Genomic DNA, 18,021 nt, shown 5'->3' on the forward strand with positions numbered 1-18,021 from the left:
AACTAACTGTAACGAGTTATTCTTTTGTTGCGGTAACTGTAACAGTACCTTCGCTACTTTTTTTTTCTGAAAGTAACTAACTGTAACGAATGAATTTTTAAAAGTAACTTACTCCAAGACTGCTTGCAATCGCCCATAAGCGAATGGCGGCGAAGCACCCGCTCGCGGCACGTGTCTTGCGCGTTCTCAGGACAATGATTGGCGGCACTTGTAAGAAACGCGAAGCGTGAATTTTTGAATGGGCTTTTGTCCTATCTGTGTCCCGCGCTTGATCGAGGTGTGGAAAATTCCACCCCGAATGATCGCCCACTCATAAAGCTCCCGCTTGGCGCGCCAGTGGCCGGTCGGGAAACGTTTGGTGTATTCTCTCGCGCGTATGGCGGCTCAATGAAGTATTCTGCACATAATTTGAGGCTTCTAAAAGTGATACAAGAATGAACTAGAAACTCCACACGAAAAGTAACGTATTCTCGTCTAACCACGTAACAAAAAAAAAAAAAAAAAACACCTATCCTTTTTTTTTTTTTTTCAGTGCGACAAGAAACAGAGGGGATAGACTTAAAGTTATCTGCCTTTGTCTCCACTGCGCTCGTCGAACGCGGAAGTTCGGAGTTTGACTTTCGCATTCGAACACGTTCAACGAGTGCAGTGGAGACAAAGGCAGCTAGCTTGACGTCTATTAGCCCCGTGCGCGACCGAAAGCGTCGCTGTGGTCGGCCTTCCACGATTGGCCGAACGCTGACTATGACGTAGGAAAGGGGATTTATCATTGACGAAATAAGAGGAATGAAAGAACTTTAACTTTGACGGTGTTGGCAGTGTTCCTTTGAGAGTGCAATGATTTCAAGCTTCCACCATGCTATTTAGAAACACCATCGAACTTGTTGTTCGCAAGGTAATGACGTCACAAGGGGGAACCATAGGAGGGCGCCACCAAAACATCTCGCCGCCATTCACTGGCGATCATAGCTGTGTGCGCGAATGCTGAGCGCGTGCTGATGGCGAGCTTCCACAGTTCTTTTGCAACGTGCATTCCGCACCATCAAGATTGGCGGTCTTAGCAGTAAAATAGATAAATGGGCTAGTTGGTACATCATTGAATGGAAAGCGCCGAATGAACAAGGACGAAGAAGGGGACAGCCTAATAATGCATTATTAGGCTTAGCAGCCTAATAATGCGAGCTCGTTCTGAGCATGCGCTCTACACAGCACCCACAAATATGGCGTCCAGTGAATACTCCCTATACTTCGTCTCACCTTCGCCTGGACCACGGTGGAAGAAAATTTCTTCCACCATTGCCTGGACTAACTGCGAAGGCTGTGCAAACGCGAGCGGCTAGCCTTGATTGGAGCACTCGCTGCACGAGCGCTCGTGAAGCCGTCGGGACTTCATCCAAAGCAACTATCTCGAGCTTTTAGCCTGAATGGCTAACAATAGTACATGCAAAGGTGAGACGAGGTATACCCACTAATTACTCCGACTAGAGCTCGGCGTTCTGACGTCCCTGCGCGCCCGTCTCCTCCTCTCTCTCAATTTCTGCCCGCACAGTGTTTAGTGTCTCCAACGGCTATTAAGAAATTAAAATGTAATTGCATGTCCAACCTGATAAAAAAAATAACTTTATAGCCTTTTTACTCTGGTGAAGAAGGAAGAGCAGCGGAGCTGTAGCTTCTGCTCTCGGCGGTGGCTTTCCAGGCAAGCGATCTGCTCTTCTTTCGCAAGGGGATCTGAACCGCTCGACGCAGTGGAACTTGAGGCGATAGCGGCCTCGCAGCGGTAGCGGATCCATTCGCGCTGCTGCGCACATCGCCGCTCGTTCCGTTTCCGCTCTTCTTCATCCGAAGAAATGTTGCCGCGATCTATGAGCGACGGCGCCAAGCAGACAACCGGCAAACACAACACTCTGGACAGCTACTGCCATCTATGAGCGACGGCGGCTACCAGAGTGTTGTGTCGGCCACGGGCGTCGACATTTGTTTGGTACCGGACACGATTCTGGGGGAACTAGCCCTTAACAGCTCCGATGTAAAAAAAAAAAATAAATAAATAAATAAAACCTTGTATGCATCGACCAATGTCGGCCCCGCGAGGGGGGGCGTGTTCAAGGTTTTCTTTTTAATTAAGAAAATGTATTCCGAGTATTTTCACAATGAATCCACAACGACCGTAAGCCAGGGACGGCGCCAAAGGGAGGCGAGGGGTGGCGGGCGCCTCCCCTAAAATTTGGCCTGCCACCCCAAAAATATGCAGGCCTTTACACCCCCCCCCCTCACCCTAATTTTTGCGCGCAGACCCGCATACGCTACATGGCTCGTCATTTTCCTAATTTCCTCGTCCCATGGAAATGGCATTGGCTTGAAGGATAGCCAGCCTAAAAAGGCCTCTTACCGGACGTTTTTAACTTTTTCGTGCCGTCCGCTTTATTTTCTTTGCGTACCCCATGAAGAACGATGCATGAATATCGGTATGACTTGCCGAAGCTAAGGAGCGTCGTCTACTACTCAATTCCTCTGTCGCCAACCATAAAAGACTTCCTGAAAGTAGCTTCACCCAAGTGATTACTCGGAGAGACTTGGAATCCCATCTGCACTGCGCCGTCTCTTCGTACCTGCCAGACAAAGGAACTCAAGGGCACTGTTCATGCTCTGACCGAGGAAATCTCCCAAAGTCCTGAGACGCTTGGGCCGACTGGCGAGTTCCCAAGGGGCGGCTTTGATGTGTCTAGGTCATCCTGCTTATTTCAAGTCGCTATGGGGTCCTTGAAGCAACTTTGGTGACGGCGACTGTGTGTGCTCGGGAAAGGGTATAACGTCGGAGCCTGGCGGTTCGAGAACTGCCATGCTCCCAGCATTAGTGACCCTGGGGCACGAAATCCCTTTAAGGGACTATAGACCATTCCATTTAGCGCTTTCTGGGCGGCACCATTTTGTTCGACCGCAGCGCCCTCTCCACACATCCGGGAAGTTCAGCGGGTTCGGCGGGGTAAAACGAGAGAGAGGGCACGCCGCGGAATCCGTTAGCAGACGACAAACCGGGAGGTTGCCGTTCTCCATCTTTGGGCTGTATCGGCGGGCTCTACCGAACACCGAACTCTCGCTCGTGGCTGCCGTTGTGAAGTGGTTCGCGTTCTTAGAATAGTTGTGGCTACTCCAAAATCAGCCTGTAGCTCTCTGTTGTTCTATTCTATTTTGCTAAACGATAAACTAGCATATCTTTTTTCCGTTACTTAAATAGCAGTTGAGTCAGCCGGCAGTACTACCCTCAACTACTGCGTGTATTGCGGCAGGAGAGCACGTTTTTATTTATTATTTCAGACTTCCACTCATGGTCGCTAAAGGCCTACACCAGTACGAACTTTTGTATAGTAAAAGAGGTACAGCAACCGGATTTTCTTTTCGCCAAAGAGACCGGCCCATCTGACACAGTTTTCCCTATTTTTGTTTTTTATTTGCACGCAGGTAACAGTGCAATTGGACCCTGTGAGTCTTTTTATCTAGCATAGTATTACACGATAACTGGCATACCAAAATCTCGTATCTGCGCTTGAAAGTTTCAAAATGACGCGATTTTAAACAGAGTTTGCACGCCAGCCGGACGCTAGCTACAGCCCACTCGGCGGAGCGGACGGCTTGCGGGGGAGAGGGAGAGTGCATTTTTTTTTTCTCTTTTACCCTCTCTGCTATGACCCTAAAGGAGGTTGGAGGAAAGCTGAAAGTGTTTGTGTATTTGGGGGGGGGGGGGGGGGGGAGAGAGAAGCAGGGAGGGAGGGGATGGGAGGGAAAAAAGGGGAGTAAAACAGTGGAAGTGCTGTATTTTGACAGAGGGCTGTCGAAACTAGAAGAAAGTTCTTCAAAAGGAAAGCGGACTATACGACGTCACTCCGACAGTGCGGCACGCAAGGTGTCCCAAACATCATTCGCTTCCTTCAAGCAGATGAAGAACAGTAGCGCGGCTAAATCAGTCGCCGTGTACCTCTGCCAGACGTATTTAGCAGAGAAGGGAGAATCGTCCCTACATCTACATGATCGCTGACGTGCTCCGGTTTTCCGCGGTGCAGGGGACCGCCTAAAGAACAGATGATGAGTCACGACAAGCGTGAGCGTGCTTATTTAGTACTGCGGAATGTAAACATGCCTGAATATTTTGCACGTGAAATTCTACATTAACCAGAGTTCTATAGATAGGTTGCAAAATAATGAAATAAACTGAGCTGCTTTCTATTAAAAACTCCCGAAGCGCCAAGTCATCGTCCCTAAATATTTGTTCTTTTAGTCTGATCGAAGGCCCATGCCTCCCCAAAAATGCCGTGCGCCTCCCCACTGCCCCCTCAATATGAAAAGCCTGGCGCCGTCCCTGCCGTAAGCAAACAAAAACCTGCAAATAATAATAATAAATTCAGGAAATTGGACAGTAAACACAAGGCCTTGTGGACAGCACACGGAGGTAAGCTTTACAGGATCTCATTTTTTTTTTAATAGTAATTTTGAGAAAGAAAATGAGGAAACAAATTGTAGGTCTTGAAGAGCATGCATGCACGATGCTGTTGGGGGCGATAACATGAAAATGTATGCTTCAGTAGCATTGTTTATGCTGTAAATCGTTTCAAGATTCGGTATATTTTAGCAGCAGTCATGCACGTAACCTTCCAGTGACGTCTGTCTCCGAGAGCCTTGTGAACCCGACCCGGTTCCATAAACACCACGCACAGAGACAGGGAAGGCGCGCTTGCCCTCGACCGAATGTGTTTTATCACCCGATTTCTACGAGAAACCCATCATGAAAGACTGGGGCACCACGTAACACCACGATGTCACGTGACAGCTTGATGCATGTGACGTCACATGACTGACACCACAACGCCGTGTAACGTGTCATGTGACCTCATGACGTCACATAAATGTAGCACATCGCGCATTCCTCCCGGGCATTGGACTGCGAAAGAAAACATATTGCCCCGACAACGCGAATGCTTGTGGAAGCTTTGCGCAAGAACGAGGAACACACCGTGAAGTGGCATAAAATATTTATTTCAACGTAGCAAAGGAATGCAAGTTCTCTCTCTCCCCCTCTCTTCAAATAAATAAGCTGACAAACTTGTAAACCTACCATGGACAAATTTGGTCGTCATCATACACACACCTGTTTCATATATGTATATATATATATATACTTCTTTTTTTTTTTCGTAGGGATAGCATTGCAGTCTGGGAAGGGGGTGGTTGGGTGGAAGGCAAAATGCACAAAACCGGGTAAAAAAAGGGCTAAGGAATTGGGTTTTGTGCTAGCTATGTACTCTGCCTCTAAAGGCTGGTGTACACACACGCATTCGGTCGCAACCGAGTGCGATGCGCAGCCTTGCGCTCCGTCACGAGAGAACACAACACGCCTAAAGTCCCTTGACGATGGCACTCAGGTGGTCGAAGGACGTTTTTGGTGAACAAAGTCCCGCTCCCGACTTTTCATCGAAAAAATGGTCGGCAGCCGCAAAGCGGCGTATTCGGGTGGGCCACGATGGTTAACATCCTTGTAATGAGCCGCCGAAAACTGTCGCCGCGAAACGGCGTGAGTGAAGGGGAATGCGTCGGTTAACACGCGCCCCAGGGATACGTCTTTCGCTAAAACGCCGATTCGCTCAAATGACCGCTGTTCGCTAAAACGTTATTCGCTCATGTGATATGGACCCGTGTATTGACTCCTTTTCACAACTAACGACAACCAATACAAATGACAAAGCACATTCCGCCGGAAGAAAATGCGTCATTCGGTTCAGTCTTCTGCTGTGCGCCGCCATTCGCTTCTTAAAACCTGCACCGTCACGCATGTTGAATTAACCTGAGACTGGGGTAGAGAAGAAATATCAAAACGTAGAAGGGACAGAAAATAGACAGGACGACGTCTCAATCGTATGGGTGCAGGCGAGCTGGTATTCACCAGCTCGCCTGCGCCCTTACGATTTTTTCTACCGTCACGCAGTCGGCGCTTCAAAGGACTTGTAGAAATCTAGAAATCTTAAACACCTGGCATGCGAGCGCCATCTACAGGGTAGCTTTAAAACTGCGTTAAACCAATTTTTTTTTTTTTTTTTTTTTTTTTGCAATATTTGATAGATTAAGCATACGCTCTAGTTATGAGAAATGGTCGTTTGTGACATTGTCGAAAGTTTTTCGGGCTCACGGTGAAAGAATAATGTGCAAAAACATTGGGAAATACACGCACGTTGCAGGTGTGCCAGAGCTGTCCGATAGAGGGTGCTAGCAAAAGGGCAGGGCCTCATCTGTCCACCCTGGCAGCACAAGGCTCCACAGCGCTCTCGGTTGCCACTACGTTGCCACCAAACACAAGTGCGTGAACCAGCGTTTAGCAGCGGCAAGCCTTACCACCTAAAGCAAAAACACCACAACAGCGTTACATCAATGACTGCCGCCGCCACCCACGACTGCTTTGCTGGAATGCAAACTCTCTAAGTAAAAAACAGGCTAAAAAATTTAAATACCCTATGTATACTATACAGTCTCAAAAAAAAAAAAAAAGAAACGACAGAAATATTGCAGTGTGCGCAATGTATAAACACTGGGAGCAGACAAAGAGTCTAGACGTTCAGCTGTTGACGTGGTAATGGTTGCGTATATTCTTTCCAACACAAGTGCCAACTCGCTTCGTGTAGTGTTTCCACGATTATGCGGGACATATACATAACCGCGACCAACACTACGAGCACAGTGGCGATTAAACAAGCAAAATGGTGAATGTCGAAACACTGACGACACCTGTTAAACGGCCATGCTATCACAACTCAAGTTTAGCAACTCTGTAAAACAGTCAGCTGCAATAAATGTAAACGTCTAATAGCAAAAAGAAAAGAAAAAAAAAAAAGAATGCGGCAGGAACAAATTATGGGAGGAAAAAAAACAACAAAAACACGTAGCTTGCCTCATATGCAAACAAGGCCTGGGAGATTTCGTCACAACAGAACAAAAATATCACAGCTGCTAAAGCCCTCTCCCAAAGCCAAGCATTCTCCTTTCCTCATTAAAAAAAAAAAAAAAAAGGGAAGATTTAAGACCACTGGTTTTAGAAGGTAGCATCATCCTCGGTGTCTACCTCGACGCCATAACCATGACCTACACTTTCCTATGGCCACGGAGCCACATCAATCTAGAGACCAGTGTGGTTGCTTTTGGGCTCTTTAAATAATAATACTAATTATTATTATTATTATACTGCAGCTTTTAAAACTTCGTGGGCCTGTCATCGTTTTTCTAGACGCTTCTTTCTAGAGCCACCACATACGCTGCGCTTCCACGTAACGACACTTAGGCCGTCTTGGTGCTGAAAATCATTGTTGCCTGTTATCCGAAGCTTTACCTGAAAACGAGGAAAACGGTTTTCCATCTGCCAGCAACGTAAACAGTCTACAACACATGATGCCGCCCAAGATCCCTGATGCAGTGTCCAAAGCTCAAGTAAATTTTTTTTTTTTTATTGTAACAATTGCCAGTTGCATTTACCCTAGAGTAGGCACCAAAATGGCGGCGTCCCACAAAGAAATTAGGGATTTAGGTGCTGACACTTTAAGTGTAGCCCATTCAGTGACCGTCATCTCCTACACCTCCCTAGATGGTGACTCGACGTGACAAACCGATGAATGGCATCTGGTCATAGCTGTATAGATTGAAAACAGTATATTAAAAGAAACTAAATTATTCCTTACAAAAAACAAACAAGTTATTTTTTTATGGGTAGAATAAGAAATTTTTTTTTTTTTTTTGATTCTTGACAAGTTCTGCATTCTAAAATTTTCCCTCGAAAATGCACTTAAAAAGGCGACCAAAGAATGGTACGGCTAACCTTGGGCGAGAATGTGCACCCCTCTAAAACTTTAAAAAAATGCCCCCGAAACGAAGGCTGAACTAAAAAGCGTGTCTATTTGGGCTGGTAACTAAGCATATGCAACAAGCAGCCTTTGCAATAATCGTAAAAACGCAATAAAATGTCGGTACAAAAAGGAGGTTAGTTCAGTCAAAGATTGCCTGTCTCTGCAATAATAAAAAAAAAAAAAAAAGCACAACCTTTTAAGGGTTTTTATCATGAGCGGCAGTGGTAACTGCAGTCGCAATCGCTTCCCAATGCTAATTTTCAGGGCTTGCTCCACACATTCCCGTGCCAGTGTGTTGACACAGCTTTCGAAACGAACGAAGGAACGCTGCGAGGTTCATTCAAGCTACGGCTAAAACGTACGTCTGCCCTCATCCTAACGGTGAGAAGAGAAGGAGAACATTCCAAGAGATCTAAAAATGAGGAGGGGTTGTCGCGCTTCGTGTACCTAAGATCCTTTGAGCGTACAAAAACGATGGGGTACAACATGCAGGTGAGTATAGGGGGCGGCACCACTTCCTTTACGAAACGGAGGGCGTAACAATGGGGACGCAATTGATGGACGTGCGCAGAAAAACACCAACGTCCGCGACGGCGCTTCAATGCTGTTCTGGCCTTCCAGCGCAAATACACCGCCGAGTTTATCGGGACAAAGCTCAGTTCTGTTTCTGTTCTGTACGGAGTTGTAACCATGGACGAGTTTGGACAGACCTTGAGTTGCGGCTCTCACACATTTCCTACTTAGAATAGCCAATAAGAGAAAACAAATAAAAGGCAAAACGGAATCTAGTCAACCCTGTACCTTCCCGACGTCTCGTTGGCAAAAATGTTTGGCCCGCTCGCGACTGGAAAATGCCATGTTATTGACACAATTGTAAGTTTTCTCTCTCTCTCGCCTGCCCCATAACTGCACATTGTAGAAACTTAAAAAAAAAAGTGTTTTTTTTTATACATTTTTTTAAGATTAGAAATTAACAGTTGTCATGGGAAGATCATTGCTCTCGGCAAGGCAACGCCATAAATGATTATCTCAGCGAAAATATTCGCTCTGCTAAACATCATTTCACTAGGTGCGAGCTCTCACGATCGCTCACCAGTCCGGCATAACACACTGGCCGCCAAGTTCTTCAGACCTGTAGAAACTTCAGCGTACCTCTATGAGCCCACAAAGGCAACCAACAGACTAAAAAGAATGTTCTCCAAAACTAAACAGAAACAAAAACGTATTAGCCTTTCGACCGACAAGCTCCTGTTTACACTCCATTTCACCGTAGCTCGGCAAATGGTGAAGGCTACAGTCCCAATTAGCCAACTGGTGCGTGGGAGGGGAAGCGGGTGACTACACTCTACCTCACTAGTTGTGCACGGTGGCGCCAAGGCCACGGGCGGGAAAGGGGACAGCTGCTTCCGTACGAATCTGGAGTCGTAGGATTGTCTTCTAGGAGGAGAATAGCAACGTCCTGGACACACGAAAAAGGGACCGAGCAAGAGGGGAGTTCCTCTTTTCCCTCCTTTCCCACTGCTTGGGTTCCAATCCCATCCCCATACATTTGGTAAGGGCCGTCACATGCTCTGCCTCCATCACTCCGATTGGCACGACAGGGGGCCGTAGCGTTCACTCTATGCCTAGTTACAGTAAAACCGAGAACAGGAGCTGTCTTTGGAGAGCACGGCAGGTGCTTTGCAATCCTTCCCCATCGTCGCACGACTAAAACACTGTCTGGCAACCACAAACAACCCCCTAAAAACGAGCAACCCTCAGGGTATAGGCTACTCCCCAGAGGTGGCTTGGCCGGACGAAATGCGCGAGCAAGCGGGTACGAAACTCGCATCACAGGCAAACGAAACGTGGCAAGTGCAAACCAGCGGCGGCAGCGGCGGCGTCCTCCGGAGCGGCGTCCGAGAGCTCATAACACCCTGCTGCAGCACGAGTGGTCCCCCCTGTCGCCGGAAGCCTCCTTCAAGTCCGGCAAAGAGTCCGTCGCGGCGGAAGGGCGGCCGGAGTAGCGTGCGTGCGTTGCCCTCGCCTCCGCCGTGAGCCGGACCGCGATCTCGGTGAACAGCTTGTCGACGTTGTCGGCCTCCTTGGCCGACGTCTCGACGAAGTACATGTCGTTGCGCCGCGCAAACTCCTCGCCGATGTGCTGTGGGATCTCGCGGTCCTCCCGGTCGATCTTGTTGCCTGCGGTAGTGAGAATGGCTCGCTCGCTCAGAGAGTTTGTCTGCAAAACGGCAGGGGTGGTGCAGAAGTGACTCCGAAAGAAAAGGCTCTTGTTAGAACTCTAGAGCGATGCGAGCAAAAATGAACGGGTGAGCCCATGCTGTCTGCATGCCCAAAAACATCCGAAGTCCGAACGCTTGACCTTCAGCATGCGCTCATTGCCTTCCACTGCGCTCTGGCTGCACATGCATGCTCGCGGCTTGCCAGGCGCCGAGGCATCGTAGAAGGTGGGAAGCTTGCGCCGGAAGCGGTACAACTGAAGGACTTCTCCGCCGTTCTACTCCCGCCAGTGAATATAGTCCCCAAGTCTGTCCCCTCCGATGAAGTGCACTCTCGCTCTATTCCTCACTTACACAGTTCTAGGCTTAGTTACTAGCTTACTCAGGCCAACTCCCCAATCTAGTTTATACTCTGTCTCGCCCTGCGATGGACTGCAGCCAAAGCTAAAGGCTGCCAGGTCAAATCACGAGCTAGTTAAAAACCACGTGGCATATTGCTATTAAAATTTTCAAGATTGTTTCAAGCCCGCAGTGAAAGAATGATGCCTAAAGTATATGCATGTTGCGAGTGCTCTGCGCCAGAGCTACTCGACAGATGGCATCAGTCGTTAGCAGTTACGGGCAACTGCAACGCAGTCAGTCAAGGTCAAACCCAAATGTATGAACCGGCCTTAAAGGCACCAAATGCAACTGGTTTCTGCATCACTCACCGACGAGAGCTCGTAGTACTTTGGGGCTGGCATACTGCTCTATCTCCCTCAGCCAGTCGGGCAGGCAATCAAAGGTGGGCTGGCAGCTGATGTCGTACACGAGGATGAGTGCGTGGGCGCTGCGGTAGTAGCTCTGCGTGATGGACCGGAACCTCTCCTGGCCCGCCGTGTCCCAAATCTGGAGCTGGGTTCGGATGACGACCGATAACGTTTACAATCACGCCCTAAGAACATCAATAAACTGGATCACCACAGTCAAATCAGGAGCGTTGACCGGGAGTTCTTTTCCATCGATGTCCCCATGGTGAGAAGGTGGTGGGAATTAGAATCGAATAAATGCGTAGCGCAAGTTCGTCTGCTTCTTTTGAAGGGTTGTGGTGACGTCAGAACGGTGAGCTCTGACTGGCTCCGATTGAAGGATAGTGGGTAGACCACAAAGAAAGCTGCCTTGAGGTCTACCCACTATCCTTCAATCAGAGCCAATTGGAGCTCGGTGTTCTGACGCCACCACAACCCCTGCAAAAGAAGCAGACAGACTCGCGCTCCGCATAGTATACACCTTTCCAAAAAACACTCCTAGGCCGCCGCCATGTTGCTGATGCTGATACGGCTGGTGCGACTCTCGCGCCCTCTATCAGCTACAACTTTTCTGCCACTCTCTTGGACTGTGAAGACCCACTCAGCGCGGTTCTCTACCTACGTTTTTGTGGTTTTGCATTTAACGTTTTCTAGCCCCACTTGAAAGTTTGCACTTAATTTTTCTTTATGCGTGCTGCATACCCTTTCTGTGTTATCTTCCATTGTGAGAAATTGGGCTGGTAAGTGCCTGCCATTCAAGCTTTTCTGCTCGACATTCACGGGGAACGAAGGAGGTGAAGGACGTCAAACGGCCCTCGGCGTGATTCATTGTTTGCCCCCCTCCCAAAGATAATCTGCGAAGAATCCTCAGTCATCTCCAAAAATAGTTGTCCGGGTCGGGGTGGGAAACGGGTCAGTCACGTTCGTTCCTTTGCCTTGGTGCTGCTGCAAAAAAAGGAAGCTCTCTCCAAAACTAAGTTATCTTGGATTACGCCCGATTGTCAAGATGTGACTTTCGTCGACTGTGACTGTGTTATTCGAGATCTTTCTCAAATAAATTCTTTTCAGATAACGCTGCATCGTGTGGTATGTACAATATATTGTTTGAATGTTAACACTTGCTAAATTGTACGTCCGTGTCCTGTCCATCAATAAACAGGTAATTTGTGAGCATAAAAAATGCATGCCTTTTGGCTATCTTCTGTTGTAAACTATTTTCGATGGCTAAGCACTTTGTCGTTTGACATGTGGTTAATCGCGCGGCGCCGTCAACACTTATTATTAAAAAAAAACACAAAAAGCTAGAACTATACATTCCAGTCGCATTTGTTCTCTTGTGCGCGTACCCAACAAAAACAGTTTATAGGTTTTTTTATTGCTTTTTTTGTTTTTTTCAAATGTGGTACAATGCTTTCTTAATGACCTCGGGAAAATACATGCACCATGGAACACAAAATAGAGCAGGAAAAGACGAGAATTTAGTCACCAGCAATGTTTGAAACTGCGCCTATCGAAATCAGTCCATTCAACTAGGGTTAACAGGGATGCCGGTGAGAGTCTAGCCTCAAACTCAGTGACTGGGCTCGAAAACGGTTTGCTGCCCCTGGGGTCGAGTGTAGCCCGACCGCTACGCCATATAATACATTTCTATGTTTTAAGCAAAATTCCGAAACTTTTTGCAATTATCCTGTATTTTGGGCTTTGCAAATGTCGTACAAAAAGCAATTGCATTGTGCATTTGTTTAGACAGACCTACTGGGCATCTGCTGTCTCTGCTGTGAATGAGAAATTTAGCTACCACAGTACCGCTGCCCGAGGTCTTTGACGTGCATCACACAGTAGTGATTAGACGAACGCATGATGCTATAATGCTCATCCAGATCAGAATCGGGTAGGGGTGGGGATCAAACCCAGGATACAAGGGTTCTGCAGCGCGAGCTTTCGCTTCACGTGCTACAGGCTGTGGTATAGCAAGACACTTGGCTACTGGTCTCCGCCGGTGTCGCAGGGTCTTACGAGCCTAAATTGGAGTAAATATAGTAAAGCTTTGCAGGATACACGGCTGCTATAGGCAGAGGATCAAACGGACCAAAATGTACTACTGTGTTTACTACACTGAAAAACAAAAAAATAGTAGCGTTAATTCGAGGGAATTGTTTGGGATATTTGTGCTCAGGCTGTGAGCGCAGCAGCACACTGACAGTGATCTCTTTCGGTGTTTTGTTTAAACCACTGAGCTGATGCCTGATGGTCTCATGGAGATGGTAAGTCGATGAAAGCCCGTAAATTTTCCGCGACTTTTGACGGACAGACGCCAGACGACGGAGAATACGGAGAAGGAGTGTTTCCGAAGAGATAATAAAGCGCAGCAAATATCGCAGAAAGTACCAACGGGAAATCGAGCGGTAGGTACCTTAACTTTCTCGCCGTCCACTTCGACAGTTTTGATGAGAAAATCGACACCGATTGTAGCTCCTTGACCCGGAGGAAACAGACCCTGAAACGCAGCCAACGGGAAACTTTCGTCAGGACGCGGAAATACACAAACGCACAAAACCAAGCTCCCAGCCGCGCGCATTGTAAGTCAAGCATAACCACTTAAAAAAAAAAAAAAAAAACACGTTTTTTTTTCTTACCTGAGTAAATCTCCGGACTAGACAAGTCTTCCCAACACCTGCGTTGCCTATTAGCACGACTTTGAAGAGAAATTTGTAATCTTCCATTCTTCCGAACTGCTGAAAATAATAAAAGAAAATAAATTCACGGCGATCGAAAAAATCGTAATTTGACCAATCCTCTCCGATTCGATCAGGCTGGGTGCGCACGCTCGACGGAGATCCGTCTCGGTGAATTTGAATCGGTGCCTACCTTTGGCGTGTGGAGGTTAGCATGCACGAGTCCTGGAGATGTGTGCGTCGTATTTCCGACGAGGAAAAACTGCAAAAACCAACATCGTCGCGTTGGTTCGTGCGTCGGGAGCTTACTCAAATAACCACCGCACCGAGGAGCTCGGCCCAAAACTGCGCGCCGACTACATTGTGCGCCGTGATAACACGAGATACGGGACCACAGCGCCGACGCAAGGAGCCGAAAGCAATAAAGAGGAGACTTTCGACTTGGAAAAACAATACAAAGTCGAGTCGGCGATACGTTTTCATATGCTAGATAACACGCACACACACACGCACAAGCTACTTGGATCCTACACCATCAACGATGCCAAGTCGATGCATTACACTAGCCCGCAAGGTGGAGCATTCGATCAGCTGATCGGAAGTGCTTTGCTTTGCTCGAGGATTAACGAATCAACCACGTTTTTATTCGCCTCGGACACTTCAAGAGCAGAATTTTTAGTTTAGCACGATTATAAGCGCACGTTGCGTTAAAAGGAATAAACCATAGAATAATCTGAACTAACTGAACAGCTAGATAACTTTGGTTTTGACGTTTCGAAACCAACTATGAATGGGTAGTGGTAAAACTTCAAAGTGTCCAGCCTCCAATTAGATCATTAAATTTTTATTTAAATGATTAGATTGTGCCGTAGATAAATGTTGGCCAAAAAATAATGTTTCCTACCTAAACATTATTTTCGTTTTTAGGCCCTTTAGTGGCACCCCTGGTGAGTAACGCTCAACGTTTCGACCAATGACAGGCCCGCTCTCCCCACGTTTTGTGCTTCCTTTTTTTGCGTCTTTTGCGTCCGCTTGTCGAAAGCGGACATTCGTGCGTGCGCCATCTTGTTCGTGCGAGGGATAGCTCCTGCGTCTTCCAGCCATGCATTGATCGTGTCCCAAACGGCCCCAAGAGCCAGCGACGGGTCCGCGTGGCACCGCCACGACTCTAACCTTTCCCCGCGGCTCCCGAGTCGTACCGATTTCACCGCCACACAATGGAGGAAGACGTCTGCGAAGAGTACAAGTCGTCGCTGCTGGATCTAACATGCAACAGCAAGCCCCTCATCAATATGCTCACAATGCTGGCGGAAGAGAACATCGACCAGGCACCGAGGATTGTGCGAAGCATCGAAGAGCACTTGCAGAAGGTCTTGTTTGTTGGATATGTTCTTCTAAGATTGAGCTTGCATCGTAACGTCTGTTTCGAAGAGCTCGCCCCCCTCTCCACTTATCGTTGTGCGTGTGCAGATTTAAATCGCGTCTTTACGGGCTTCAACGGTTTTCTCAAAACCACATCCCAACACGCTTAGGATTTGATCTGTCCCTTCCACCGCAGTAGACGCGTTCGATCATTTTTGTTTGTTTGTGTGCTGTGCACTACGCGAGGTTCGAGGAAAACGCGTGCTCGCAAACGTCATGGAACGAGTACTACACAAAAAGAGCGCCTTTTCGATTGTGTCGACTAGATCACTCGCTATTCGGTAATGTTTTTGATACGAGCAAAACTACAAGTCGTGTTTGTGCCGCGTATCCAAACGGCCCCCTTTTAATCGAATGAATACAATTTTCGAAGCGGATTTCGCACATCTTGAAAAAGCCGTCCTCCATTTTGTTTTTCTCTTGTTCGCACCTAATTCCCCCCCCCCCCCTTTTTTTTTTTTTCTTTGAGGCCACGTATGGTACTGAAAGTTTGTTGCTTGCGGGCCTTATGGCGCAACAGTTACGGAGGCCATCCTGTACCAGAGGTATCACGAATTCTTAGTTCTTTGCAGCGTCAGATCCTTTTTACCTAGTTTTCCATGTGTGCGCGGGAATTGACCATCCAGAAAAAAAAAGGGCTTTTTTTGTAGTCATTCCAATAAACTGTTGCTGCTGTGCTGAATCCTTGTTCACTACACAGCTGCCCCGATTTAGTCGGGGATATTTTGTGTGTACCATTTAACCTGGGGCTGCAGTGCATAGCACTGCATCAAGTACACATACCTGATGTGAAGCTGTGGTACCTGCCACTGCACTTGGGTAGGCAAGGATAACCTCATCACTAAGACGACTATGTAAAGACCAACTTCATGGACCCAGAAGCTCGCTCTCTGCGAGACCGTTTTGCCACAAATAAACATTTTCAATGTTTGTAGTTTGGGCATGAATCTGGCTGCCCGAATAGCCAAGTGGGTAAATACTTAATTACTTTTCCTGGGTGTGAGCATGAGTGAAGACTGCGTGCGGTGAGTAACTGCTCTTTTCTAAAGCTCCTGCCTTCGCCTAACCTTTCCAAATTCTCTTCTAGGTGCCGATAGAGATGAAGCTCCCAGTGCTATACCTAATTGATTCCATTATGAAGAACGTTGGGGGCGCCTATCGCGCCCTGTTTACCCAGAACGTGGTTTCCAACTTTTGCAGCGTTTTTGAAAAGGTACACTCCGTCTTTGTTTCCTCATTTACGTCTTTTCGTTCCAGCAGCGGCATCACGCTTGCAGTTCAATTTCTGTGGTTTCCAGAATGGCAAGGAGGCCTTTCGAGTTGTCGTGCCTCCAGCACCAGCTTTCTGCATTCGGCGACTTGGTTTCACGTGTGCACACGCAGTTAGGTCATTTCGAAAGCCTTAAGTCCTGGGAACCAGAATGTCTTTGACATTCTTGTTCTGTTTGTGATCTTAATTGTTCAGCCGAAAATTTTGTGGTCTCAAATAAACAACTACCTGTTGCAGTATGCATAACTTGGTATGATGTAGGCTAAGGCTACAAGAAGCCGCCTTGCTGCGTGGTCTCTGGTATGTAATTTCTAACTTGATAACCTCATGTAAGTTCACCAATAGCCTTAGCACATTGAGGATGCTTTTTCGATTGCCTCGGTGCAAATCTGTGCCTTCACAATGTTGTGGCATAGCCTAGTATATGTCCTCACCTGTTGAGACGACGGGAAAGGCAACCTGTGTTGGAGGCAAGACAACTGGAAAGAACCACACCCTAGCCATTTGTGCTATGGACTGTGTTTATGCCGACGGTTTGATTTTGTGTAGGAATCTGCCTCAAGGACGAATTTTTGTTACCGCACAAGAATCCGTCTTTTAGGCAGCTTCTCGAAAGAGCTACTTTGTGCAACAGAAAAATGGTGTGAAGAGGCTGTTGTAGGTTTTTTTTTTGTCTGCTGCCGGCACGATTTTGTCTGCTCCCGGTACGTCCTCGAGCGCATGCTCGTTGCCTTCCATCATGCTTTGGCTGTCCGCTTAGGAGACGCCGAAGCGTTGGTGAAGGTAGAACGCTCGCGGCGGGTGCATTGCAGCTAAGAGACCCTTTTGCCATTCTCGTCCTGTTGGTGATATTAGCACTAAAGATATTTCGGTGGCGCCCTCTTATAATTCCCTTCCACGATGTCGTCGGTTGTGATCCTGGCTACCCGCCACCGGTTGCGACAACAAGTTCCGACGTTGCGCGTAAAAAGCACGGTGGAACCTTGAATCTGTCATGTTCTTAAACCGACACCAACAAAGTTCTCAGTCTTTACTCTCATTTTCGTCGACAAGAGCAGAATTAATCCGGTTAAAGACGTACCGAGCGTTCGACCAATTGAGAAAGGCCGGGCGCAGCAACACTTGGTTGCGCGCGTTGTTGACGGCTCTTGTTTTTTGCTGGGCCGCCGCTCCAACACTCGTCTTCCTCGCCCCCGTAGGGTGACGAGAAGATGCGGATGCAGCTGTTCAAGCTGCGCCAGACGTGGGCCGAGATCTTCCCCAACAAGAAGCTGTTTGGTCTAGACACGAGAGTGAAGGCGCTGGACCCCGCCTGGCCCGTCATGGCCAAGGAGCCCCAGCAGTCGACCACCATCCACGTCAACCCAAAGTTCCTCGAGGCCAAAGCCGTGAGTGGGACGCTTTCGACGTTGACCGACCGCTCTTGCGTGGGAAGCGGCTTCTGTTTTGAGTGCATGCAGGGGAGCGCTGATAACTGACGGTCAAACTAAGCTGACCCGTGCGTCGTGGCACAGGTGTGCATTTGTGTTAGATTACATATCTACGGTCAGTGATAGGTCAAGAATGCAGTTGAGGCTCCGACGTGAATTCTTTGCTTTCCGCCGGGCCTTGACTGCAAGTGCGTTTGCCTGTTGCAGCTACGCACTTCCCTCATGGCAACTCTGATTGCGTGTGTGAAGTTACCGTCAAGACAAATAAGCTCGTTCATAGATAGACCAAAATGTTCGCAGACAGTACGAACTGTGCGTCGGCTGATTGACACGGTGCCCA

At 47.9% G+C, this 18,021-nt stretch overlaps 2 protein-coding genes across 6 annotated transcripts in view; one reads left to right on the forward strand and one right to left on the reverse strand.

The window, feature by feature from the left end:
* Positions 1-5,007: 5,007 nt before the first annotated feature.
* On the reverse strand, positions 5,008-14,112 carry LOC8034164 (ras-related protein Rab-30). Of its 2 annotated transcripts, none has more exons than XM_029970548.4 (5): positions 13,753-14,112; positions 13,521-13,616; positions 13,298-13,381; positions 10,807-10,990; positions 5,008-10,058 (listed from the first exon to the last, which is right to left on the reverse strand). In XM_029970548.4, the coding sequence occupies exons 2-5, from the start codon at positions 13,605-13,607 to the stop codon at positions 9,784-9,786; spliced, it is 630 nt and encodes a 209-aa protein (XP_029826408.1). In that variant the 5' UTR covers positions 13,608-13,616; positions 13,753-14,112; the 3' UTR covers positions 5,008-9,783. The 2 variants fall into 2 exon arrangements, with proteins under 2 accessions (XP_029826408.1, XP_002408087.2); XM_002408043.5 differs by having other exon boundaries at positions 13,521-13,619; positions 13,753-14,090.
* A 457-nt stretch (positions 14,113-14,569) lies between these two features.
* LOC8034167 (pre-mRNA cleavage complex 2 protein Pcf11) overlaps positions 14,570-18,021 on the forward strand; it is a 40,512-nt gene continuing 37,060 nt past the window's right edge. For 2 of the 4 annotated variants that reach the window (XM_040500020.2, XM_040500024.2), the window contains exons 1-3: positions 14,571-14,929; positions 16,069-16,194; positions 17,451-17,639. In XM_040500020.2, the coding sequence (XP_040355954.1) occupies positions 14,777-14,929; positions 16,069-16,194; positions 17,451-17,639 (468 nt within the window). In that variant the 5' untranslated portion in view covers positions 14,571-14,776. Of the gene's footprint in view, positions 14,930-16,068; positions 16,195-17,450; positions 17,640-18,021 lie in introns of all 4 variants that reach the window. The other 2 variants (XM_040500023.2, XM_040500025.2) reach the window with 2 other exon arrangements.

The sequence above is a fragment of the Ixodes scapularis genome, unplaced genomic scaffold (assembly GCF_016920785.2).
Source record: "Ixodes scapularis isolate PalLabHiFi unplaced genomic scaffold, ASM1692078v2 PGA_scaffold13__105_contigs__length_92229423, whole genome shotgun sequence".
NCBI classification, from domain to species: Eukaryota; Metazoa; Arthropoda; class Arachnida; order Ixodida; family Ixodidae; genus Ixodes; species Ixodes scapularis.